The sequence below is a fragment of the Leptonychotes weddellii genome, chromosome 9, assembly GCF_054177405.1.
Source record: "Leptonychotes weddellii isolate Sample4059 chromosome 9, ASM5417740v2, whole genome shotgun sequence".
Taxonomy (NCBI): domain Eukaryota; kingdom Metazoa; phylum Chordata; class Mammalia; order Carnivora; family Phocidae; genus Leptonychotes; species Leptonychotes weddellii.
The window spans coordinates 77,381,946-77,409,886 of record NC_138377.1 but is presented as its reverse complement, the minus strand read 5'-3'; the positions used below and the strand labels follow the sequence as shown (position 1 = coordinate 77,409,886).

The window sequence follows — 27,941 nt, the reverse complement described above, 5'->3', positions numbered from 1 at the left end:
GCGGCCTCGCGCAGGGCGGGGAGAGGCGGCGGCCCCCGGCGCCGGGCCCCGAACCTGTCAGACCCGGGAAGCCGGCCTGGAGCTGCGGGCGCGGCAGGCGCGAGGACGGCCCCGCTCCCCGCGCGGCCCCGGCCCGAGCTGTGCGAGTCGGCCCCGCCGAGCCGGCCGGGGGCGGGGAGATGAGCGGCGGCCCCGCGGCAGCGCCCCAGGTAGACTCGCCGCCCCCTCGCGGAGCCCGGGCGCCTCCGGGCCGGCCTGGCGCCCCCGCCGCCGGGGCTTCGGAACTTGTGGGCAGTGTTGGGGCGCCTTTAATTTATAACGTGTTAACGTGTTTCGTTTTGCACAGGATGGGGAGGGACGCGCGGCGGTGCCATCGGGAACTGGCGCTCCGGTGAAGTAGGAGCCGGCGCAGCCGCCGGCCGGCCGCCTGCTCCGAGCCTTTCCGTGCCGCGGCGGCTCAGTCTCTGCCATGGCCGGATCCGGCGCGTGGAAGCGCCTCAAATCTCTGCTAAGGAAGGATGATGCGCCGCTGTTTTTAAATGACACCAGCGCCTTTGACTTCTCGGACGAGGTGGGGGACGAGGGGCTTTCTCGGTTTAACAAACTTCGAGTTGTGGTGGCCGATGATGGTTCTGAAATCCCAGAAAGGCCTATTAACGGGGCGCACCCGGCCCTGCAGGCCGACGACGATTCCTTACTGGACCAGGACTTAGCTTTGACCAACAGTCAGCTGAGTTTGAAGGTGGACCCCTGTGACAACTGCAGCAGACAGCGGGAGTTACTGAAGCAGAGAAAGGTGAAAACCAGATTGACCATTGCGGCCGTTCTTTACTTGCTTTTCATGATTGGAGAACTTGTAGGTGAGTTGTGTTGCCAACTCACTTTCCATTTACCTTGTCCCGAGGGTTGTTGTCAAGCTTTAGTTACACATGATTTGAGGTTTAAACTTTCTTTTCATGAAGTTTGTTACTTATCAAGATACTGATCTCGTGATAGGAAAAGTCCACACGGTTCCAAAGTGCAGATCAACCCAAGTAGGACATAAACTTTCAGAGATAACTTTGACTTTTTCTTCTCGTTCTCCAGACACTGTGACACCTACTGTAAAGTTAAGTACATTAGCTTCATCGTATATCATGTAACTTCCTCTTTAAAAAATTCCGATAAAACACCAGGTTAGTTTTTGCATCATTTAAAATAGTAAGTGATCTAAACGTAGAATCATAAAATTTTACGTATGAAATGACTTACTGAACACCTGCTCTTCCTTCTTTTTCACACATAAGGAATCTGAGGGCCCAGAGAGTGAAACAAGTTGTGAGGATACTTGGCTGGTTGGTGGAAGAGGCACATCTACAGTCCCAGGCTCCTTACTTTTTTCTCTACATTTGACTTAAGCGGTCTCTTCTTTGTTAGTATTTTCTTTTGTATTTATATCCAAGAGATTTGCAAAATTAAATACGACCTTTAAAGTTTTTCATTATACTAAGGATCTGAAAGGAACCAGAGGGCTCCCCCGGGGTTTATGAACTTGGTTTTTTATAGTATTTTTTTGTATTTTTTTTAAGATTTATTTATTTATTTGCCAGAGAGAGCACACAAGCAGGGGGAGGGGCAGAGGCAGAGAGAGAAGCAGGCTCCCCACTGAGCAAGGAGCCCGATGCAGGACTCATCCCAGGACCCTGAGATCATGACCCGAACGGAAGGCAGACGTTTAACGGACTGAGCCACCCAGGCGTCCTGTTTTACCACTTTTTGATAATTCAAGTAATACATTCTCACTAAAAAATATATTCTTAGAGATTAATTTCACAGTCACATTAGTGTAACTGCTAACTTCTCTTAGTGACAGTTTACAAAGTGACATTAAAGCAGGGAGATAAATCTGCCATATTGTTTCTTAATGATTAACCATTACGAGAACAGGTGGCAGTCCAGATTAAGATGCTGGCCAGAGGTTATATATAGGAAAATTATATACATTTCCTACCTCATTTTATACCTCTCCTCCCCAGTGCACACTTCAGCCATGCTGGCCTTCTTTCTCCCTATGACGCACAAAGCTCTTTCCTGTCCATAACGCCTTCAAACTGGCTGGTTCCTCTACCTCAGTGGCTTTCAAACTTTCTTGACCTCACTATAGAAAAAACTACACTTAACATTGTGACCTGGGTAGGCATGCATGCATACATATGTATGTTAAGTACACATACACACATATATGTGTGAATATATGTATAACTGAAACAAAAGTCTCATTTCTTGTGATGCGTTCTAGTATTTTGTTTTTTCAATTATGGCCCCAGCCCACTTAATTGATTTCGTGTTCCACAGATCAGGGCCTGCAGTTGAAAAACACTGCTTAACCTGGAGTGCCTTTTCCCCAATCTTCTCTTGGCTGGTTTCTTGACATTCGTATCTTACCCCAAAAGATAACTCTGAGAGACCTTTTCTGACTGACTAAAGTAGATATCTCATCTCTCCTGTTCTCTCCCCAACTTTAAAAGCCCTCAGCATCTTGAGATTATCTTGTTTGTATATTCACTTGTTTAATATCTGTCTTCTTCCACTGAAATATAAGCTGCATTCCCAGCATCTACAACAATGACTGGTACAGAATAGACATTCAATAAACTTCTGCTGAATTAATTTTTATTGTGATAGAGAATTATAAATGCTTAAGCTGTAAAGGAAGTAAAAGTGAAGTTGTGGCCAGGTAAGAAGGCATGGCCTCTACACACTAAGATTCAATGACTTGCCCAAATTCACACAGCTAGAATATCAAGTCAGTAAGACTTAGTGATTTTTTTTTTTTTAAGATTTATTTATTTATTTGAGAGAGTGCGTGCTCATGCACACACACGAGGTGGGGAGCAGAGGGAGAGGAAGAAAAGCAAGACTCCCCACTGAGCAGGAAGCCCTGCGCTTTGCTTTGCAGCTCCATCCCAGGACCGTGGGATCATGACCTAAGCTGAAGGCAGACGCTTAACTAACTGAGCTACGCAGGCGCCCCAGACTTAGTAATTCTTGAAGTTAATATTTTGTATTTGAAGTTAAAATCATATTAATCACAATTTTCCTCCTTAAAATTAGAGTTTATTTTACCTAAGTAAAAATTATTAAGATAAAATTGTCCTGACATACCATTTTTGAAATCTCTTATTTGGTAAATGTTGTTTTGTGAAAACCACAATAAGTATTTTACTTAAAATACTTTAAGTATTTTATTTTCAAAGATAAAAATCTTATGTTAAATAATACAAAAATACTAATACTTAGGATAAGCATTAACAAATATTCAGGGGCGCCTGGGTGGCTCAGATGGTTAAGCGTCTGCCTTCGGCTCAGGTCATGACCCCAGGGTCCTGGGATCAAGTCCCTCATCGGGCTCCCTGCTCAGCGGGCAGCCTGCTTCTCCCTCTGCCTCTCTCTCTCTCTGTCTCTTATGAATAAATAAATAAAATCTTTTAAAAAAATATTCAGAATATTACATAGAATTAAATTGTATATAGTAGAGCATTTATTAAAGTGTATCAAAAGCACTTAGAAATAAGGCGTCTTATGTAGAAAGTATGGAGTAATTTAAAAAATGAGGTAATTTAAAGATCTGAAAGAGAAGACTTGATTTTGAATCTTGGCTTTGCCACTAACTTGCTTTGAGACTTTAGATCATTCAGCAAGTATTTTTTGAGTACTTTTACAAAACCTACTATCTGGGGCGCCTGGGTGGCTCAGTTGGTTAAGCGACTGCCTTCGGCTCAGGTCATGATCCTGGGGTGCCAGGATCGAGTCCTGCATTGGGCTCCCTGCTCGGCGAGGAGTCTGCTTCTCCCTCTGACCCTCCCCGCTCTCATGCTCTCTCTCTCTGTCTCATTCTCTCTCTCAAATAAATAAACTCTTTAAAAAAAAAAATAAGTAAATAAAACCTACTATCTGAAGCACTTAGTCTAATGGAGGGCACAGATGTTAAACAAATAAATAAATTTAAAATCCATATGGCCTTAAGTGTTATGAAGCAAAAGAACAAGGTACTATAAGACATAGTAACCCCGTGGGACATAGTTTATGTATGAGCCAGGTACAGTTAAACCAAAAAAAAAAAGTGTTATTCAAACAAAAGGAGTGGAGGAGTTTTCCAAGTGAAGAGAATAGCATGTACAAAAGTCCTAAAAACCTTCAATTCTTTAAAAGGACCTAAAAAGAAGGCAAGTTTCACTGGAATATAATAAGCAAGAGAGAAAGAGGCCAGAGGACCAATCAGGCCGGTTCTGATAGACCATATTATGAGTGTAGTTTTTAATTCTAAGTACAATGAAAAGCCAGTCAAGGCTTTTAAGTGGAGAGTAATATGATGGGATTTATGTTTTTAAAAGATTATTTTGGCCCTTATGTGGAGATGGATTGGAGGGTGCAAGAATGGAAGCAAGTAAACTATTGCAGAGGTCCAGAAAAGAAACAATTATGGCTTGGACTGGTGTGGATGGAGATTGAGAAATATTCTAGAGGTAACATTAACAAAATTGACTAATGGTTTAGATGTGGGGGTTGATTCTGAAGTTTCTCACCTAAGCAACTGAGTGTATGGAATTGTATATCTTTTATTAGGCAGGGAGAAAATACAGAGCAGGATTTAGGCCTGGGCTCAAGGGTTGTTTTAGACAATGTTCATTATCACATGTATGTAAAATAGCCAGTAAAGATGTCTAGTGAGCTGTTAGATATGAGTCTATAGTTCAGAAGAGAGGTCAAGTCAAGAGATAGAGTGTGTAGTGCTATCAGAATGGAAAAAACCACCTACAGAGTCTGTTTTGAGGAACTCCAACTTTAGACGTCAGGCAAAAGACAAACAGGTATTTCAGAATCTAAGAAAATAGAGTATTTCCAAGTGGAAATAAATAAGTTAAAGCTGCTGAGAGGTCTAATGAGATGAGAACTAAACTATCCTTTGGATTTAGTAATAGTCATTGATTAACAACTGCATTTTTATTGGGAGTGAAAAAGCTTGAAGAATGAATGTAAACAGACTTCCCAAAAGTACTCAAAGATGACAAATGAACTCATGTATCTAAATGTACTTTCTCCTGAAGCCTCTCAAACTGAAATAAAGGGATTTTTAAATGTATATATATGTATATAGCCATATATCCATCCACATGTGGGTCTGTGTGTGTCCACATAGATGGGGAAAACTGGAGACAAGATAATAACAACATAACTTTGGGAAACTAGAAAGGAGATAGATAAAAGAAATAACTGACTTAATAGACCCAAGAAAGCCACCTCCTAAGTAGCAGTTGGGGAAAGCCAAGAATCAACCCAGTTTACACTAATTCGTCGGAAACACCTAGAGAATTTATTAAAACAAATTGCTGGGTGAGAGCTTCTAATTAAGTAGGTCTGGGATAGGGCCTGAGAATTTGCATTTCTTACAAGTTCACAGGGGATCCTGATACTGGGGACCATACTGAGAACTACTGCTCTTCAGAATCCTAAGTAGGCCCAGAATTGGTTGCACCTGGTACCCCTAGAAGTGTAGGTCAAGAGGAAGACTAAAATAAGGAAACTAGTTAAACAGATAAAATAATTACATAGTATCCACAGAAATAAGAGATATGTACCTACAAGAATAGACTGCTTTAAAAAAGAAATTCAAGGTAAAGAGCTTTTGAACAATAAAAACAAAAAAATTTTGAACTCCATAAAAAAGTTATAAGATGAACTAAGGTAATCTCTGAGAGTAGAGCAAAAAGATAGAAATAGATAATAGGAGAAAAAACATAAGAAAATTAGTATATCAATCCAAACTCCAAATAATAGGAATTTGGGGAATAGAGAAAACAGAAGAAAAGAAATTGTCAACAATATAGTTTAAGAAATTTCCCCAGAACTGAAGTGTATACCTTTCCAGATAAAGAGTAAACCAAAACCCAGCAAATTGGGTGAAAATAAACCCATACCAAGGTATATGATTGTGAAATTTCAGAATACAGGGAGCACATTGTTATCTATTGCTTCAGGCAGCTGCAGTATTAAACAATTCCCTTGGATTGTTTTTTGACAAACATTCCTCAGGGTTTGCCTAAGACAGATCCTAAGTCAAGTCAAAACAGCCTTGCTGGTGTGCTTTTCCCCAGGGAACTACCAGGCAGATCAAATAATGATAGTTCTTTGGGAATGGGGCTTGTAAGTATCTCTAACCCTATTTTATCCCTTGCAGTGGCTGCCAGGCTGGTTTTCACCACGATTGTTGCCTGTTGGTTTTCAGGGCTACCATAGAGCGGGAGAGAGGGAGATGGGTCCAAGGCTACAGAATTTTCGATGTTCTTATAAAGATTCAGTTGTTTTCCTTGAATGAATACTATCTGTATCAGCCTTTGGTTAATTTCCAGAGTTCTAAAAAAAAAAGCTGATTTGGACCATTTTTGCCCATGTTCTCATTACTTTCATAGAGAGGATGATTTTCAGAGGTCCTTACTCTGCTATTTTTTTGCTGATGATTATCAACACATGGCTCTTTAAGTTTAGGTTAACTAAAATTAAATAAAATAAATCCCTCAGTTGCATTATCCATATTTCAAATGCTCAAAAGCTACATGTGACTAGTAGCTACTCTACTGGACAGCACAGATAGAACATTTCCATCATCTCCAAGACTTACTGGACAGTACAGCTTTAAGGTATTACCCTTATTTTATAGATAAGGAAACTGAGGCTCAAAAGTATTAAGTAACTTGCTGAGGGAGTCTCAGAGAGTCCAAAACCCTCTTAGCCACCAACTTGTATTTTTCTCAGTGATTTCCAGCTCTTTAATGTCAAGGGAATATTAAAAGTGGCATTTGTATAGAGCACACTGGAGTAAATGGATGTGATTACAAGATCACCAGCTCAGTGACCTGCTGCTCTTGGCTCTGCACACTCATCCCAGAAAGAGGGGAACAACGGCTTCGCACACTTCCATGTCATAATACCCCGAACATGAAGTTCATTGTAACAGTGATTCTCAAAGATACCAAGACCAGAAGCATCAACATCACCTTGGGAACATGTTAAAAATGGAAATTCTCAGGCCTCATCCAGCCCTCTGGAATTAGAAATTCTGGGAGTGGAGCAAGCAATCTGTAGTTTAACAAATCTTCCAGGTGATTCTGATACATGTAAAGGTTTGAATATTGTATATTATAAAAAGCTTATTCAATGAATGGTGCTAAGACAATTGGTTAACCATAATAGAACAACATACATATATATACACACACACATACACGTATACAAAATTAATTTTATATATCATATATACATATAATGCCTGGAAAAATTTTATTCTAAATACCACCTTTAATCTCTCTGAGACACTGCTATCTATACCCAAGGGAATCAGTTATCTTTATCCTTCATTTTGAACTAATGTACATTTAAAAAATTTCTTCAGTTTAGGGCGCCTGGGTGGCTCAGTTGGTTAAGCGACTGCCTTCGGCTCAGGTCATGATGCTGGAGTCCCGGGATCGAGTCCCGCATCCGGCTCCCTGCTCGGCAGGGAGTCTGCTTCTCCCTCTGATCCTCCTCCCTCTCATGCTCTCTGTCTCTCATTCTCTCTGTCTCAAATAAATAAATAAAATCTTAAAAAAAAAAAAATTTCAGTTTAATTTTGTGGTCAAACCCTCTCAAACAAGTATCTATCTTCAGCTTTCTTGTAATATTTAGATACTGTGGTTATTAATTTCACTAATAGTAGGATTAGTAGGTTGAGTAAAAGCTGCAGTACTAAAACACAAAATTTCTTATGTGTTAGAGCCCAGTTTAGTGGTTCTTAATTTTTTTTTTTTAAGATTTTATTTATTTATTTGAGAGAGAGAGAGAGAGCATGAGCTCAAGCAGGGGAAGCAGCAGGGAGCCCGACAGCAGGGCTGGATCCCAGGACCCTGAGATCATGACCTGAGCCGAAGGCAGATGCTTAACCAACTGAGCCACCCAGGCGCCCCAGTTCTTAATTTTTTTAAGGTCATTGACTCCTCAGAGAATCTGTTCATAGAAATGGACATCTTCACCACAAAAATACACACATATTTAATGTTTTGCATAAAATTTCAGGATATCTTGATTTAATTGTAATAGGATAAAGATTTAGTTCAAAGTTGATGTTTTGTAGGATGTTACATATTTTTGGTTTGCTTATGTTTATTATTTTAATTAACTTATTCCTTCTTCCCTCTCATCCTTACTCCAAGGTGGATACATTGCAAACAGCCTAGCAATCATGACAGATGCGCTTCATATGTTAACTGACCTAAGCGCTATCATACTGACCCTGCTTGCTTTGTGGCTATCTTCAAAATCACCAACCAAAAGATTCACCTTTGGATTCCATCGCTTAGGTAGGTAATTGGTAATTTCTTTTGGTTTATAAAATTTCATAGTAAAACCACAATGAACTATAACTAACCTCTGAGTAACTGAAGTCTTTCTGTTGATAACCTATTTGAATAAAGCAAATGAAAATAGATGAACAAGTTTATTCAGATACATATAGTCCAGGATACATTCAGCCTAGTCAGCGATAAACAGTTTACACATATAAAATTATATGGTAATCATTAATCTTTAAATGTTGTTCCCTATTTCCTGAAGATGTTATCAGAAAAAAGTTTACCGTCAGTTTATTCAACCAGGCAAAATCACATGAGTTTAGGCTAGGCATGAGTTTAGCTTCTTTCTCACACTTCAGGTATTCCAGCCAAAGCTGCTTAGCCCAGATCTTAAGTAATACTATAATATGTTTCACATATACTGTGTGGTTGACCTTCGTTGCTGCCATTGTATCATCATAATTCTGTAAATGCTGATAAAGATTCTTTGCTTGACCAAATTTTAGTCAGTCTCCTGAGCCTTCTCCCAAGCCCATCTGTGTACTTCCTTATAAAATTCTGTTTTAGCAAGAACCCTGCTAAGCCAGTTTAACAGAACCCCACCACTCTCAGTATCTGATGGGTTATCCCCTAGGTGATGTCTCATCGCACTGGCCTGTCTCTAGCAAAAATTCTCTTAAGTCAGTTTTGCCAGAATCTCCCTCACCCCTGATGTTTCCTCTTAGTAATTTTCCATTCACTGACTCCCACACTTCTCCTTGGCTCTAAATTCCCACTTGCCCATACAGTATTCACAGCTGAACCCAATCTCTCCCCGCCCCTCTGCCCAACGCAGAGTTCTATTGCAGGGGTCCTCTACCTTTCTTGGTAGCTTCCCCCCTTGAATAAAGTCTTCTTTACCATGTGTTGACAAGTGTCATTAAGTTTTTTTCTTTAACAGTATACACATATTTTTATTTTCCTATTTTGAACAAATATTTGAGAGGTTAAAATCATACATGGTTATCCATACAACTCTGTGTTACTGTGTTTTTAGATTTTTTTACTTATTTTAAAAATATGTATAAAACAATTATTTGAACTAGTATGTGAAATGCCATATGTCCAGATGTCATTTGCTTAGAATCCAGAAGCTGACATTTAGGTAGCTTTAGCACAACCTGTCTTAAAGAACCAGAATTAACAACTTGCAGTTTAATTTTGTAGAGACACTGAGCTTGGCTAATATATCAGTCAGTTCTTCCCCTTCTTGGTTACTTTTTAGCTTCATCTTAACTCAGCATCTAGGTCTTCTAAAATTTAGTCACTGGGCCTTCTATGTAAAACTCCATTGTACCTGAAAGGCTATATCCCAAGTCGCTATCCAGATCATCGGGTTGGGAAATTCTCTGGCACCCCCATGCCTCAGCCCTGTCCACTGCCTGCTGTACCAGAGAGCTAATGCCCTGAGGTGTGTCTGTGATTTGTTACCCACTGCACAGTGCACCCACTGGTTATCAACATATTACACAGTCATTTGTTACCTGATTGCCTTGGGCTTTTTAAACAACTTCAAGATTATTTTCAAATTTTAATTTCTTGTGATTTAAACACCTTCAGTTTAAGATCTAACATTCAAACACAGCATTATGGAATGGGGTTTTTTACCTTCTACCACTGTTTGAAAGAGTGCATTTCATTTTATCCTGCGGCTCTTAACCTTTTAGATTATAGACCCCTTGGAACGCTAATGAAAATAGTGGAATTCTCCTCTCAGAAACATGTAATAACAGAACATAGAAAGTCCTACATATAATGAGAACCCATAATCATGGAAATTCTATTAGATATCAAAGAAATACTTTATCTAGTCACTTCATTTCTTCATAGACAGCAAGCACTGTGAAAAGGTGAGAGAAAATAGAACTGAATGTTCTTATTTATCTCTGCACGTTTCTGTAGAAAGTCAAATATTCCTTTTTCCTTAAAAGTATAAAGTTCACAATTATGGACTAGATACAGCATTTGACTCCTCCCCCCTGAGAGTTCATTCAAATAAAAACAGCAGAGAGAAGCAAGTGATTGGGTCACCAATACTTTACCACCTTACCTTATGTGTTTCTCATACATGTTCATATCCCATTCCCTGCCACCCTGTCTTATGCAAAAGGCAGCATACTGTATACCCAGTTCTAGACCTGGAAGTGTGTGTCTGTGGACGATGGATAGTAGTAGTACCATTCCTTTCATTTATTTCCTTTTTGTTTGCTTCTAACAGTTTATACATGCCTAATAGCATTTGTCACATTTTTATTAGCTATTTTTATGAAATTGTATCTTGTTCTAGACCATGAATGAAGTAGGGATGGAAACAGATAATATTAAACTCTGTGTGTCTGGCAGTAATAAGTGCAGTACACAAGATTATTAGCTGAACTGTTGCTTATTCAGGCTGAGTAAATAAGGACATGAAAACTGTGAAACATCATTTAATATAGCTCATGAACCTCCAATCACTTGTGTTTGGGTAAATTAAACCAGTTTCCAAACTAGGAATAGGGATATTTTTGAAATTTGGGGACTAAAATATTTGGGACTTGAAAATATTTATCTGTAATTCTGAAACTGTGATTATATTCACAAACTACACTATAAAAAGTTATTTGATTCATAACACAACAGGCTGGTACAGCCTGACTTCTCGGTACCTTTGACTAAGTAAGAAATTAGTCAGAAGAGAGTTTCCCCCTGATGTCAGGCAGGAGCAGTCCTATTTGTTTTGGTACTTTCCACTTTTAGAGTTTTGTGAATAAGTTGTCTTTGGTTCAGATCAGAGATCTGCAATTTTACTAGCTATAAGACCTTTTAGAGATGATTTAATCTAAGTACAAGGGTTTGTTTTTTCTTGTAAAATATGAATGATAACACTTGCATTGCAGAATTGTAAAGAATACATAAGGTGGTAAGGTACCTGACCTGGTAGATCTGGCCCAGAGTGAATTCCCAATAAAAGCTAGTTCCAATCTTCTTTTCCTTCCCTCTTCCGCCTGCCAGTATATCATCCTGCCCACACTTCTCATATCTCTCAAATGCTCCACACCCCCAAATTACCTGTCTTCCCTCCCTGCTAATCAGAATTCTCTGAGCATAACTGTCTTAGTTAGGTAGTAGGAGAAAAAAAGTAAGGTGATTCACCCTGATGATTAAGCAGCAGTTTTTAGAGCTGCACTTTTTAACTCAGGTCTTTGGTAATATATTTTTTTTAAGATTTATTTATTCATTCCAGAGAAAGAAGGGGGGAGGGGCAGAAGGAGAGGGAATCTCAAGCAGATTCCCCACTGAGTGTGGAGCCCCACATGGGGCTCGATCTCTGCACCTGAGCCAAAATCCAGAGCCGGACACTTAAGCAACTGAGCCACCCAGGTACCCCTTTGGTAACATTTTTGGCAATGTAACTAAATTTATTTTAGCAAAAATCATTTAGTGAGGGTGAGAGAAAGGTGTTTTTAGATTTGATGGGAGGACCAAATAGCTGTCCCAGGAATCTGTTCCATTCTGGTGGTACATTCCTTTCCTTCATGTGAACTCACAAATTGTGTAAAGTCACTCAGGTTTTTCTTTTCTTTTCTTTACTACTTTACAGTGAGCTACAGTGGCAGTTCTTTTGTGGGAAAAGGGGAAGCAGGCTAGGAACCATATATGAGATGTTTTTAAATGCCTGGATTCATTTGACTCTGGGTATGTCCTTTTATCCTGGAAGTTAATAAAACTTAGAACTTAATGAAACACACTGTAGCAGAAATCCCACAGATCCTTAGGAAGAACAACATTATCTCCCAAAGGGGAATTGCTATTCTCAAGAGAACAGTGCTATCCCCTTGCTTTCTACTTTTATCCTTCTCTGTGGATTATGAGCTTAATTGACTTTTATTTATAAGGCTTTTGTTCGAGTTCTTGGGCTGAAGAAGCTGCAAGGATAAGATTAAGATGGAGATTCTATCTTGTATCTTACCCTGTAAAAGGACTTAGTAAGAGTTGTTTGTATTTGAAATAAAAAAGCAGGATTTACATTTTGGCAATGCAAATCATCGGCCTAGGTTAATGGCAAAGCGACAGTGCAGGAGGCTTGTAGCAGAGTGTTAGTTCCACTCAGCAAAGACCTTGGCAGATGTGGCTAGATGATGGTTCTACTACGGTAGATTTGTGATTTGTTACCCACTGCGCAGTGCTAATTCTCTTTCGTTTGCTGTTTCATTCCCTGATGCTAAAGGAGCAGAAAGTATTCAGCTAAAAAATCTCTTTCCCTATACATGCAGCCAAAAAAACAAAATCTCTTCTCCCTGGTTAGTGATTCATTTTAACAACGTCCTCCCACCCCTGACGACGGCTATGCCGATTAATGATTCATATCTTAGGGAGAATTCATATCACCTGAACATGTGGAAAAGAATAGGTACCTCCTAGAAATTGGAGTTTTTGCTGAGGCAGAAGGAAGACGTGAGTGAGGTGGTCCATGTTGGGCCAAAAGTCAGTTTGAGAGTGCTGGGCACCTTGGGTATGGGGTAGAGGGAGTGGTGAGAAGGCAGGAAACAGATTATTTAGAATAGGAACTGAAAGGATCCAAAGACTGCTTTGCAGTTTAGCGTGGTATTCCAGCGGCAACAGTAGGCCACTGAAAAATGCTATGTGATGTCTTTAGCCTGAGTGCAGTAGGGTTGTCTGTGGTTTGAGTTGAAATACAAATACAAATTTGGAAATCCTAGGCAAATCCAGCACAGCCCACTGATTTTCCTTGTCTTTCCTTCCTATCTTTTACTGAAGAAGGTAAAAAAGAGAAATAACATAAAAGGAAGTACAGGAGAGAATACCGTCTCCACTCTCCTTCCCTGTTCATTTTTTTAAACCTCTGAAACCTGTCTTTAGATGTTTGCTATAGTTTTTTGGGGCAATAGACTAGCGTTATGCAATTTAAAGGAAATACACTCATTATTGGCAACATAGCATTAGCAAAGTTAACAGTTATGATAGGCCAGTACATTTAGGCAGCACTCATGAAATAAAAAATATGCTTGGGTTGAGTGTGGTTTACATAATTGAAGCAAATTGTTATTCATTCACTGAATAGGTGCTCAGTAGTTACCTGTTGACTGAATGAGTAATAGTATAGGTTGGAGAGATAGGCAGTAAATATGTACACAAATACAACATAATTATAAGTTATATTAAATGCTAGGAAAAAAAAGAATAAGGTACTATAAGAAGAGTAACAGGAGGACAGAGAAGGACTCGGTGTTTTTCATATAAATCTTGAAAACGTCTAGTTTTGGAAATTTATAGATGTGTTAAAATATGCAATAAACATTTTTCACATTTTATAGTACTATCAAAACTTGACAGTCATCTGTATTTTCTCCCATTTGATATTTTTTCTTACCATTTGTTAGCCATTCAAACCAAAACTGCTTATTCTCTGTATGTGAAATTCAGGGTATATTTTGGCCTTAATAGATCATTGACCATAAACATTTGTTTATATTTCAGCTGAATGAAAAGACCTAAGTGATGTTATAATAAAAAACACATATTCACTCATCTTGTTCTCTCATCCAGTGTGACAGTTCAGTCAAATGAATGATTTAATTATTTGTGCATAAAGTAGCAAAATATGTTGGAACTACTATGATAATAGATTTTCTAGAATTTCCATAAAAATCTCTTTCAAGAGTTTTTCATTTATGATAAATTTCCATTTATAGTCAAGTTTACCTAAAGTTCCTGGGGTAGTAACGTTCATGGAAATCTGGAGTTTCAACTGTGAAAGTTCTGGGTCTCCTTTCAAAAATGAAAAATCCATATGTCATATACGCCTTTGTGTTGAAAAACTTTATTGTGACCAGAGACTAACCCAGAGCAAGAATGAGAAGACTGGAGAAGTCATAATTTGGTTGTTGATGGAAACCTTCCCTCTCTCTTAAATGTTGGGAGGGAAAAATCTTGCCTATGTTTATCTACATTCCATCATGTTAAAATATACTATGAAAGAGGCACCTGGGTGCTCAGTTGGTTAAGCGTCCGACTCTTGATTTCAGCTCAGGTCACAATCTCAGGGCTGTGAGATCGAGCCCCGCATCAGGCTCTGCACTGGGTGTGGGTCCTCTCTCTCTCCCTCTGTCCCTCCCCGAACCCCCCCATCCCTCCCTCTCTTAAAAAAAAAAAAAAAAAAAAAAACTATGAAAAAAATTGCAAATGCTAATTCGTCCTATTCATGACATTTCACCAGTTGAATTTATTCACAGTGAAAGAGCTTTTATCAAAATAAATGATCGTATTACTACTACTAGGATTTTTAGCTATATAGTATTATCTGTGTTTTATACTTCTCGGTTATAAATCTCAGCCCTAAAAATCTTAAATTTTTTTTCTTTTTGCATTTATCAGTATTCTGTCTGCAAGACATTTTGACAGGTGATTAGAATAAAAAATAAAAGTTGAATGTCTTTGCTTTTCACCAAGGGAATGAGACATGACACATTCTTCATTAATTGCTGGAAAAGGCATATCTTTGATAGCAGCATCCTAATATGTCGTTTAGCAGTTTCTAGGAATCAGCTGAATTCCATTACTCTTAACTGTGGGCAGACGCTGGGATCCCTTTTATGCTACTCACGTGGGTGAAAACTGGTGTGGAAAAGTGAGTGTTCATCTGTAGGCTGCAGGAGCCTAGTGGGCCTTCTAAGTGTGGGAATCCTCCCTGCCAAGGATCTCTGTTCATGCTTTAGTTTGACTTTCATTTAACTTTATTTTGAAGTAAAATAAATTTTATTTCATTGGTTGTGCTTGTATAAAAGTTCACAAAAAGGTGATTTTAAGTGTTTAGGAAAATTATCACTGGGATATGGAGTTGCCAGCTTTAGTGTGTGGTCTGCGCATGCACACACACACTCTTGCAGGACTCCCAATATGTCTGAAATATTGCATGGGATATACTTATCCTAAAATATTATTTATCTGAAATGCAAATTTAACTAGACATCCAGTATTTTATCTGGCGTACCTACTAGTGTAACTTACCATTTATCATCCAAACCAGGACACTTTTGAGAGTGAAGTGGGGCATTTTTAATAATTATGCCAGGACAGCAGACATAAATTGGGACTATCCCAGGAAAACTGTATTGTCAACCTAATTATAGGGGGTTTTGAAAGAATTTTTAATTATTGGTTTTAGATTTTCGTAAGCAATCACAACTTTGTCATTAACTTGTATAGTTATGAATTTTTATAAGAGTATTGCTTTATAATTTTATATTAACAATTTGATTAAGTCATCTTAAAAACTCTATGGCCTAATTGGTAGCTTCAACCTTGACTACATGATAAAGTTCTCTTTTTCGGGCGGGGTGTGTGGAGGGGAAGAGTTTGAGAAGAATTGGTATTTTTTAAGTAAATTTTACCCCCAACGTAGGGCTCAAACTCACAACCCCCAGATCAAGAGTTGCATGCTCTACTGTCTGAGCCAGCCAGTTGCCCCAGAATTGGTATATGTTAAATACCAATTTTATTTATTTATTTTTTTAAGATTTTATTTATTTATTTGACAGAGACACAGTGAGAGAGGGAACACAAGCAGGGGGGAGTGGGAGAGGGAGAAGCAGGCTTCCCGTGGAGCAGGGAGCCTGATGTGGGGCTCAATCCCGGGAGCCTGGGATCATGACCCGAGCGGAAGGCAGACGCTTAATGACTGAGCTGCCCAGGCGACCCTGTTAAATACCCATTTTAAAGAGAAAGTTCTCTTACTTTGTGAGTAAAATGAAGCACTGCTAGTACATGAAATTTACGGTTTAAAAATATTTTAGTTATTTTTTTTAATACGTGTGTACTTTACCAGCAGTTATAATTTAAGACGAGAAATTCCATGCATTTTCTGTCTTGTATTTGGCTTAATTCTTCTCTTCTAACCAATCTACTTATTGTTTTTTGGGATTTAGTAAATAACCTATTATTCACATTTAGCTTACCCTTAATTGTATAGCCTTTTATCATCTCCCCTTGCTCAACCTAACTAACCTCATTCAGCAAATCCATCCATAAATATTTGCTACATGACAACCACTCTGCTGAATGTCACAGAAAATGTGATGTGGAATGGAACTGGTCCTGTCCTCAAGCTGCTGAGAGTCTGCACTTGATGTGGTAGTCTCTCCACAGCTTTGTGTATTTCAGAGTGTCTTTCTTGGTCTTCTTCAGCCGCATGTGTCTTTTGAAGTGTGATGATTAGTATGTCAGAAATAAGCGTACCATGGTTTTGTTTTGTTTTGTTTTCGTACCATGGTTTTGAATACAAAAACCATGGTTTTGTATGTTGTGTTATCCCAACATTTGTTCTGCTAATGCACAGGATTTTATTGGAGTTTAGCTACATTACTGAGATGTGTTCAGGAAACAGTTTATAACTGCTAGATAACTTTCCTCTGTTGTAATTTATGCATCAGAATAAAGATGTATCAAAGTTCAATATATTTGAACTGCCTGGAACCTTTGAGCAGTGACTTGACTCAGATAACAGTTTCCCAGATTGTTTTACCTTTAACAAGATCAGTGTCTGGTTTCTCTAAAGGAAAAGTTTTCTTTAAAAGTATTTTCTTGCTTTTATTATTTTGAGTGTCAATAGTTGTTTTATATTATAATGTTAGTTATTTAAAAATGTAAGTACTTCCCATTGCCCTATTGTGTTATCTTGAAAAGATACAAGATTATCTCTACCGTATACTCACATGGTAAAAGTTCACATGATATAAAAGCATATATAGTGCAGTCGTCCCTGTCTCCCAGCCACCCATTTTCTTCATAACCAGTTTTTTTATCAGTATTTTGTATGTCCTTTCAAAGATTGTATGTACAGATATTATTTATGTATTCTCTTTTTTCTTCTCACAAATAGTAACATACCATACACACTTTGCTTTTTTCACATTACATTGTATCTTGGAGATTACTCCTTATCAGAACATAAAAAGCTATATCCTTTTTTTAACAGCTGCATAGTATTCCGTGTTATAGGGCCCTTACTAATCACTTTTTTATTGATTTCAGTTGTTTGCCATTATATACAGTGCTTGATGAATAACTTCATAACACACCTCATTTTGCATATGTGTAGCTCAGTTAACATGAATGTGTATATCATTCCAAGAAGAAGAATTTCTGGGTCAAAGTGCATTCATGAATACTTGCATGCCTTATTATTTTTCTTTAGCCTAAAAGTAATAATGTGTTTGTGGTAAAACTTAAAACATTTCAAACATTACCAAAAAGAATAAAATGAAAACTAAGTTTCCCAAGCTCCTAGTCCCACTTCCCAGATGTAACACTTTCTTGTCTTTCTTGTGATTATCAATTTGCCTGATTTTTTTTTCTTTTTTTAACATAAATGGCTTTATGATATTCCACTATATGTATATATCATACTTTATCCATTAAGTTCCTCATTGGTGGACATTTAAGCTCTCTCCAGATATTTTTTGATACTAGTGAAGTTACAGTGAAAAACCTTGTAGGTATATCTTTGCATGTATATCATGTGTTCTATTGAATAGGTTCCTAGAATCAAGGAATACATGCATTTAAAATTTTGCTTCATTTTACTAACTGCTCTCCAAAAAGATAGTTCCACTTGATACTTCCACCAGTATATCCTTGCTAACTGTGGCTATCATCAAACTTTTTAATATTTACCAATTTAGTAAGGGATAAAAAACAATTATATTCTTATTTGAATTTCTTGTATTATGATTGATTTTGATAAATTGGTTGTTTCTGTTAATTTTCTGTGTATTAGTATTTGTGTCCTTTATCCATTTTTGTTATGCATTCTTCACTTTGTTATTGATTTGTAAGTGTACTTTTCTACTGGGAAATTAGTCTGTGATCATGTACGTTACAAATAATTTTTTTCAGTTTTTCATTTTTTACCATGTATGTGGTCTGTTAAATATACACAGTTTGACCTTAAAGAGATGAGGGGAAAGTGGGGAGTGGTGAGAATGAATTGGTGGAGAATCCAGAGCAAACTACTAAACACTTTTTAAATAAGGAAAATAACATGACAGAAATGATATAGTGTTTTCATCTCTTCAGAGGAAAGATATAAATAAATATTGTACAATATTTAATTTGTATGAAGTGTAATAGTCATGCTACAGATATATTTGTTGTTTATATTTTTCCCTCCAGAGGTTTTATCAGCTATGATTAGTGTGCTGTTGGTGTATATACTTATGGGATTCCTCCTATATGAAGCTGTCCAAAGAACTATCCATATGAAATACGAAATAAATGGAGATATAATGCTCATCACTGCAGCAGTTGGAGTTGCTGTTAATGTAATGTAAGCTCTATTTAAAAAAAAAATTTAATAGCTTTATTTTTTAGAATAGTTACAGGTTCACAGCAAAATTGAGCGGAAGGTGCAGAGATTTCCCATATACCCGCTGCCTTCATACATGCATAGCTTCCCCCATTAAGAACATCTTCCATCAGAGTGGTACGTTTGTTACAGTTGATGAACCAGCATTAACACATTACCACACAGCATCCCTAGTTTACATCCGTATGTAATTCTCTTGGTGTTGTATATTCTATGGGTTTGGACAATTTTCTAATGGCATGTACATACCATTATGGTATCATATGCTCTATATTATTTTCACATTAATATTTTTAAGTTCTGTGAACTTAGAGACTATTATACCATGCATTCAGTAATGTGCAGTGGTATTTTTATGTATTTTTAAATTATATGGCATATTAATTTTTCTTATGTTAATAAAACACTGATGGAATTATAAATTTCTCATTTGCTCAGTTATACTGAAATTTGACAAATAATTTGGAATTTAAGTGGGACAAAGTTTTTTTTTAACTTTTATATTAACAAGATTTTTTTTAAACTATAAACTTTTTCCCTGAAAGCTATGAAATTTTTAGGTTATATACTTATTTGGACCAGTAGTCAGAAAACTTTTCTGTAAAGGTCCAGATAATAACTATTTTAGGCTTTGAGAGCCTGGCAGTTTCTGTCACAACTGCTCAACTCTGCGGTTAGACAACAAAAGCAGCCACATTTAGTATGTAAACAGATGAGTACAGCTGTGTCCCAATAAAACTTTATTTACAAAAACAGGCAGTGGGCCACCTATGGTTTACAGACCATGGTTTGCCAATCCCTGCCCTACTGGCTTCTGTTCCCATTTAAAATAAAATCAAAGTCCTTACAGTGGCCTTTTTAATAAGATCCTGTGTGCCTCTCTAACTCATACCTTAGCATTCTTGCTCAATCTATTTATTTATTTATTTAAAGATTTTATTTATTTATTTATTTGTCAGAGAGAGAGAGTGAACACAAGCAGGGGGAATAGCAGGCAGAGGGAGAGGAGAAGCAGGCTCCCTGATGAGCAAGGAGCCCTACGTGGGACTCCATCCCAGGACCCTGGGATCATGACCTGAGCCGAAGGCAGACGCTTAACTGAGCCACCCAGGCGTCCCTTCTTGCTCACTTTAGTCTCGCCACAACAACTGTCCTGCTTTTTTGAAACACATAGAGCACATTTTCTTCTAAGGGCCTTTGCCCTGGTATTCCTGCTACTTAGCACACCCTTTCACCACCACATGCTGCTTCCTGACTTGATCCAGGTTTCTGCCCAGAAGGACTCTCAGGCCTTCTCTGACAGACTGCACTGCCCCAGCACTCTCCATCCCCTCGCGGTGTTTTACTTCTCTTCAAACCATTTGCATTGCCTGGCAGTATATTATGTATTTCTTTGTTTACTTCTCTGCCTTCTGTACTAGAACATAAGCTCCATGGGGATAGGGATATGTCTGTCTTATTCACTGTTTTGACCCCAATACCTAGAACAGTACCTGATATATAATAGGTGCTCATATATATATTAAATGAATGAGTTCCATGTTGCCTCATTAATGTCTGATTTGTAACAAATATTTTTATCAACAATACTAGGAAGAATAATAATGTTTTCTTTTATTTTGACAGAATGGGGTTTCTGTTGAACCAGTCTGGTCACCACTCCCATTCCCACTCCCTGCCTTCAAATTCTCCTACCACAGGTTCTGGCTGTCGGCACAACCATGGGCAGGACAGCCTGGCAGTGAGAGCTGCATTTGTACATGCCTTGGGGGACTTGGTGCAGAGTGTTGGTGTACTAATAGCTGCATACATCATAAGATTCAAGGTAATAGGATTGCTGGTTTTTCTATTTTAAAATATATTTAATTTCAATATTAAAAATATTAAGGTTATTGTCTTTTATCAATATACTGGATATCAAAGCCAGCCTTACTCATTTTGCATTTAGGTAGGCTTCATTGAGCCATCAGTATAGCTCTTTTGCTAGCAGTAAACATGATAGTGTCATTTCACAGAGTTAACTTGTCTGTAGCTGGCTTCTAGACTGCCTTCACTAGGGAACTCAATTTTAAGCCATGTCACTGAACTGCTAGGTACCAGAATGTACACTGGACTAGAAATCCAGAGATTTGGGTTCTAGTCTTGGCTCTGCCATTAATGCTTTGATTCTGAGCAAGTCCCTCCTCTTTTATATGAGAGGCTTAGACCAAATATGTGGCTGCTAAAAGTCCTTCCAGCTCTCATATTCTATGGTTCTGGGTGGAAGATTTAGGGAAGGCACAGAGGAAAACAATAGAACAAATGATCAAACTTCTGGAATTAGGTCTTACAAGGAAAGGCAAAAAAAAAAAAAAAAATTTTTTTTTTTTTTAACAATCTAGGAAAGACTGAAGATGTTTCTCAATTGCAGTATCCAAAAATAAAGGTATTCTTCAGTCCTGGTATAGAAGGCTAAAGAACAGGGGCAGAGTATGGCTTGCTTTGCTTTACAGTCTGTTTTATGTTGGTCTGTATTTAATCACACAGTTTTGTTCTGTCACCTTTCAGCCAGAATACAAGATTGCTGATCCCATCTGTACATATGTATTTTCATTACTTGTGGCTTTTACAACATTTCGCATCATATGGGACACAATAGTTATAATACTAGAAGGTAAGATCTCACTATAATATCCCCATTGTGGGTTTATTACCTCCCTTAATCAGATTGACGGTGGGGGGCACTCTAGAGTAAGAGTCATGTCTTTCCTTTCTCTTTACTGATGCTCATTAGGCTATAGTTACACGACTTTATGTGTATGTAGCATATAAGAATTGATGTACTCTTCCCTCTGTTACCCATTTGATCCTTATAATAGCTAAGAAAAGTAGGTAAGGTGGACATTATCCCCATTTACCAACGAGGAAATTGAGCTTCAGAGGGGTAACATAACTTGCTTACTTAAGGTAATGCTGCTAATAAACTGCAGAGCTGGGACAAAAATACAACTCTTTTGATTCTTGATATAATTATGTTTAGTGGCTTATTAATTCCTTAATTCCCATTTAACTTGATACTTTGTTATATTTTCAACATGCCTACTTACTGATATTATGTCTAAGTATGTAAGTTCTCAACAGCAGGTTCATCATCATTGGATGGTCCCCCTTTTTTTTTTTCCTTTTTTTGTGTATCCTAGCTTATTTGTTAAATGAAGTATTCAGGTTTGATATTTCTTTTAGCAAGAGTGAACATTTTAAAAATTATTAACCTCTTATACATATCTTGCTTTATGTGTGCATGGTTTATCTTAAAGTATTAAGATATTTTAAAGTGTCCATTTAAACTGAATTTGATAAAGCCATTTGGTTTCTTTGGGGAAAAAAAAAAAAAAGCTCTATCAGTTATGTATAACTTTCTTCCCCAAAATAAGCTTTACTTATAAATGATATATTCTGAACTAATAGGTGTACCAAGCCATTTGAATGTAGACTATATCAAAGAAGCCTTGATGAAAATAGAAGATGTATATTCCGTGGAAGATTTAAATATCTGGTCTCTTACTTCAGGAAAACCTACTGCCATCGTACACATACAGCTAAGTATGTTGCTGATAGCAAATGCTGGGGTTGATGGACTTTCTCTTTAGAATTAAACATCTGTGCTTATAATTAAGCAGGAAGACTTTTCTGCTGGAAAGATTTGCTTTAAGGGAGGGGTCAGGCTTTTCAAAAGGTGTGTTGCAGATCAGTAACAGCAGAGCAATAATTTTCGATCTCTGAGATCTTTCTGAGAGAGAGAGCAAGCGAGCACAACAGGGAGGGACAGACGGAGAAGCAGACTCCCCCCTGAGCAGGGAGCTCAACACAGGACTCAATCCCAGGACCCCGGGATCATGACCTGAGCCGAAGGCAGATGCTTAACCTACTGAGCCACCCAGGCGCCCCTAAGATGAGACATTACAAATTGATTTTTGCCTTCAGATTAAGGCATGAAGTATATTTACCATGCTTTTCCTATGTAAGAAAAGCTAGACCTGTTTTTATTTCCTAAAGTCATTTCACAGATTGATGCTTTTTATTTATCAAAATAATATGTATATGGATTTATTAAAAAAAAAAAACAGGCAAAAGATTTGTAATTGATGTCTAGTATTCTTTCTCTACCTGCGAGTGGACTGGAGGGATTGGAATAATGAGAAGCCATCCTGGCTTTGGAAACTGGCGTACTTCTCTAACAGAGTAGCTTCAAGGGGGAGAAATCAAACGAATAAGAATAGGTTCACTGTATATTGTTATTCCCCTGTGTCATTGTAACTGTGTACAATGAATAGTAATAGTATTTTCTTGACATTGCAGTTCCTGGAAGTTCATCTAAATGGGAGGAAGTACAGTCCAAAGCAAAGCATGTATTATTGAACACATTTGGCATGTATAAATGCACTGTTCAGCTTCAGAGTTACAGGCAAGAAGTGGACAGAACTTGTGCACATTGTCAGAGTTCCAGTCCTTAACTTGATACGTTTTGGGGACTACTGCCTTATTCATCCTGCAGTCACAGAGCTGAGGGCAGTAAATGCGCACATCTGCCTGAGGAAATGGACTCCCTACCAGCTGTGTTCACATCAAGCAGGGTCCCTCAGAACAGTCACTCCAGCCGGACAGCGCTAGTTTCTGTTTAATGGTAAGATGAGACTTCACCCTGATTGTCAGATGAAGGTGTTTCCAAAACACTATTCACAGAGTAAGATGTGACTCCACGGATACCTCAAAGAAGACAATCCAAGACCACACTGCATTAATTATGACAAAGTACATGTCTTAAAGGAAGCATCAAGAATTCAGTATTTGCATTTAAAAATCCTTTTTAAAGACCATTTTTTATCAAGCCAGTGCTGGAAAACTGAATTTTTTTTATTATGTAATCTTGACATCCGGCTTCTGAAATTTGACACCCAGCTCTCTTTTTACAGAAATTATTTCTCAGCAGATTTCAGAGAGTACTAGACATTATCCAGAGAGTGGAATAAGCATGTATTCCCACATTTCAGAAATGTTTTATTTCACAAATGTTTTATTTCACAAATAACTTAGTTATTATTATAGTTATACTTTATAAACAGTTTTTTCCAGATGTTATGGGGTTTTGCATCTCAGAGTTAACATTTTGGGTTATTTGTAATCTTAATCAGAACCAAATCTTTACATATTGTGATCACTGTCATTAGGATTATTTAGGAAGTATTTTCAATACTATTCTGAATGGCAGAAGTTCATCTTAAACTCAAGTTACAATATGATAATGTAAAACAAAATATAGGGAGTAAGGATGGAGTGTGGAATGTCAGATTTAAGTCTTCCTGAAATCATTTTTATTGTTCATGGAATTATCTTTACTTAAGAATAGGAGGAGACTGCAAAATGTAAACAGTGGTCCTCTGTCCTTTCAAGAACTAGAAGTTTGCTTGGTACCTTGCTTCCGGCCTCCTTACCAGTTAGTCAGTTTGGGGCCTTTCCAGGTAAAACTCTGGAGGACTAAGGGTCAGTTTATAATGCCCATCTTTCACATGTGGATTAACCACATTCCTCCAGAGAGATTTTCTGTTTGATGATATGGGTTAGGGATTCTCCAGGGACTCCAGAAACCCTAAGATATAATTTTGAGGTTTTCCAATAATACCACAGCAGAAATGCCCAAAGAGATAGGGAGAAGACATTACTCTGGAAAAAAAGAAAGAAAGAAAGAAAAGTCGAGGGTTTTTGACCTAGTGTTTGTGTTTTTCAAAGCACAGGAATAGGGATGGACATTCAGTCTGTGGTGTGGGGAGGCTAACCATGAAACTTTCCAAACTGAATGCAACCTAATTGGTAACAGTTGTGTTAAAGAGGCAGCTGTGACTATTCATGTTCCATTTTGCAACTGTTGGTTTTGAGATTATCTTTATGCACTTCAGGAGTCCATTTTCACAGGGACAGTTTCTTAACCAAGAATGGCTATGGTTCTTTGGGTTCGCAGAGACTCAAGAGTAGAGTACAGTGTACTGGACAGACAGGTTATGAATTGAAAGCCTACATAAACATGCAGATGACTTATAAATATCAAAGAAGGTTAGGAAACAGATTTCCTCTTTCTACCAAGTACCTCACTGTAAGTAAACTGAAGATAAAATCTGACTTTACCTGAAAGATGATTATGAGTTGATGGTATCCCCCAAAAAAGGGTTGATGAGGGTTAATGGTATTGAATAAAATCCAGTAAGTATTTACTGAATTGAATTGAAAATTAACTTTAGGGGATTCTTACTGTGGATCCATTTAAAATAATGATTTGAATTTTTCAAAAATTTGGGTGGTATATAAACTGTTTAAACCAAAATTCTCATAAATATGGAAGGCAAATAAGAATAAATGAGAAGCATTTCAGTGGACATCTGGGCATTTATGGACTTTGGGGTGCCTAGCAAGAGAAAGGAAAAGAATATCCATTATATGCTAATGGATTTTCCCATATTTGTAGTTGTTTCCCATGTCCACGGAGCTTGTTTCATGTAAACTTCCCTTTATCTTAAATAGGTATATCTTACTTTTCATATCAACCTATTTCTTGAAAAGTTACTTGATAAAACAGTCTAAAATCCATTCGAGGATTGAAAAGGAGCCTTTTGTAAAATGCAGAAACACTGAAAACTTCTGTGAATCTTAATGACTGTGTTCTATTTAAAGTGAGGTACACATGAAGTTTCCTGTCTTTGTCTTTTGTAGCAAGGATTACAGATTTTGTACTTTACTGGGTCTGTGAGACTGAGAATTGATAGATTTCCCTTTTTGTAACTTGACAAAACCCACAAAGGAGTGTGTGAATTTAGCAGATACGACCAGGGGACCAGAGAGTGGTCTGCCTCTGATAAGGAGCCTTGGGTCTGTCCCTCACCTGCCGAGCTGCAACCCCAAGTTACACCCCTCAGCCAGCCCTCACAGGAAGAGTTCACCATCCTGTGACAAGCGGTAGCGAATTGTGGATAAACACCTAGCATGGTTAATTTTGCACTGGGAGAACAGATCACAGCATAAAAACTAGGCAGTTTCTTCAGTGTGATGTATTTTAATTAACATTTGCAAATAATCAGAGTTACTTGTGTACATAAAACCCGTGTTTCACAACTCTGGCCAGAGGGCAGGGTTTTGATTTTAGGGAAAGACCTATTTTTCATTAACGATCATGCTGCCTTAGAAATCTAATGTGAGGAATACAGTTGAATAAGGCATCTCTCAGAGGGCTTTGAAATGAAGAACCACAAGCAAATGGAATTCCCACATACACTTTATATTAGAGCTGTGCCTTGTGTAACGTGAGCCCAGGTTTTCGCAGCTTGCAGCTCCCATCAGTATTGTTTGCCAAATCACAGGATCTCTTATTTTACTGTTTTCTTTTCAGATTTTGGTACTTTATTTGCATTTTCTAAAATTCAGTTTCCTGCTCTTGAAAGTCTCAGTGTTCTGGTTCTGTCTCTTGAACTCAAGTGTCTTCACTGACAGTATTTGTCTTTAGTAGAATTTTCCCAGAATAGACACAGGCGAGATTAGATACATGAGCTTTCCGTTCATTTTAATGTGAGGAAAACCATCTTTCAGAAACAAAGCACCACTTATAAATGTATTTCTACGTGAGGAAGAACGTTTTTTTTTTTAACAGCTGCTTGTCCTGATCCAAATTTCTCTGCACACTGAACTTTACAGAATAAGTATGATAGCAATAGACTACACTGTACAACCATGAGTGAAGATCATTTCTAGTAAGACTCTGGGTTTTGTTTCTCAAACAACTACTCATTACTTTAGAAAAGATAGTCATTCACTTCTGAAACAAGCACAATTAGCTAAATTTCTTTTCTTTTTTCTTTTTTATTTTTAGTAGGCTCCACGCTGAGCTTAAACCCACGACCCTGAGATCAAGACCTGAAGTGAGATCAAGTCGGTTGCTTAACCGACTGAGCCCCCCAGGCCCCCCTACATTTTCCTTTTATGAATTTATATAAATTGGTTCACCATGATGAATAGTGTGTTCTTACAGAATTTGAACCCCTTTGGAATAAGGTTTTAGGCAATTTTGCTGTTGACTCTAGCTTACATATAGTAAATTTAAAGTTATAGAATGTGTTAATAGATATAAGATTAGTTCATTTGGCTCAGTTTGTCTTGGAACCAAGCTTCGCTCATGAGCCAGCTGGGTATTAGTCACAAATGAGTAGTGACACCTTGCTATATATGCTGTGTTGAGGGGGGACAAGTCGGACTTGCAAAGGATTGAAGTTTTATTTCTAACTACAGATCTGTCATGTGCATCTTGCCAGACAGGACATCCGACTTACAGCTCACCAATCAGGGATGTTTCTTGTGATGTTGGTAGGAACCTGCAAATTAGAAGAAATTGTCGTGGGGGAGTTCCTCAGTATGGACTTGTGTATGTGCATGCAGGTCATCCTGTCATTGATTTCTCGCTTACAGAGGGTTCACGCTGTTCTTCTAATCATATTGTGAGGACCAACGAACATTTTCTGATTTTTGGTAAGACTGAAAAACATTTATGGAGACTTTCCCAATTAAATCTATGACAGTGTCAAAATAATGTAATTAAGTATATCCTGAAGTAACTGCAACGCAAAATTGAAATGGCCAGTAGTATGTCAGCTTTGCTCCTGGAAGATACTGTGTATTTGGAAAGCTTTTGCTTCTCTAAAAAAAAAATGTTATTAAGTAAGCCATATCCCCTTTAAGAAATTGTATATACTTTTCCATTTGCCCTTTCAGAAACCAGGTATTTTGCATATGATTGATTTGAGGAAGATTTTGAAGCTGGGGTTTGCCCATGTAATTTAAGATCAAAGTATAGTATATGTATATGTACCATGTTTGCAATTTTCAAATTGTAATTTCCTATACATTTATTAAAGTATTGTTTTGCTGTGTGGTTTATTAAAAAATGAAAATATACAACCCCCCTTAAATCTCTGGGTTTTTTTTTTATTGATTAAATAATAGCAGTAGGCCTTAAAACATGATAATCTTAAAAAGCATGAGAAAGTGGATTATAACCTAATTAGTTTTATCAAATCAGATGGTAATGCCCTCTTAGATGTTTAAGAAATAAACCTGAAAAAAACCTTCCAGATAAGGAAAAAAAAGATACTAAAAGA

The 27,941-nt window shown here is 37.7% G+C and overlaps 2 protein-coding genes across 3 annotated transcripts in view; one reads left to right on the top strand and one right to left on the bottom strand.

Moving 5' to 3' along the window:
- LOC102749990 (uncharacterized) overlaps nucleotides 1-27,941 on the bottom strand; it is a 106,904-nt gene that overhangs the window by 59,898 nt on the left and 19,065 nt on the right. The gene's annotated exons all lie outside the window — the stretch shown is intronic.
- SLC30A4 (solute carrier family 30 member 4) lies at nucleotides 14-27,752 on the top strand. 2 transcript variants are annotated; one of them, XM_081831039.1, is made up of 8 exons: nucleotides 14-209; nucleotides 347-860; nucleotides 8,226-8,372; nucleotides 18,576-18,729; nucleotides 20,395-20,593; nucleotides 21,316-21,421; nucleotides 22,216-22,350; nucleotides 23,107-27,752. In XM_081831039.1, the coding sequence occupies exons 2-8, from the start codon at nucleotides 470-472 to the stop codon at nucleotides 23,259-23,261; spliced, it is 1,287 nt and encodes a 428-aa protein (XP_081687165.1). In that variant the 5' UTR covers nucleotides 14-209; nucleotides 347-469; the 3' UTR covers nucleotides 23,262-27,752. The 2 variants fall into 2 exon arrangements, with proteins under 2 accessions (XP_081687165.1, XP_081687166.1); XM_081831040.1 differs by having other exon boundaries at nucleotides 14-860.

Excerpts from the sequence above, each read along its gene's own strand:
- SLC30A4 (XM_081831039.1), top strand. The coding sequence starts at position 470 with ATGGCCGGATCCGGCGCGTGGAAGCGCCTCAAATCTCTGCTAAGGAAG. Across the intron at positions 861-8,225 it reads CATGATTGGAGAACTTGTAG|GTGGATACATTGCAAACAGC; the intron begins GTGAGTTGTGTT and ends CCTTACTCCAAG. Across the intron at positions 22,351-23,106 it reads CATCGTACACATACAGCTAA|TTCCTGGAAGTTCATCTAAA; the intron begins GTATGTTGCTGA and ends TTGACATTGCAG.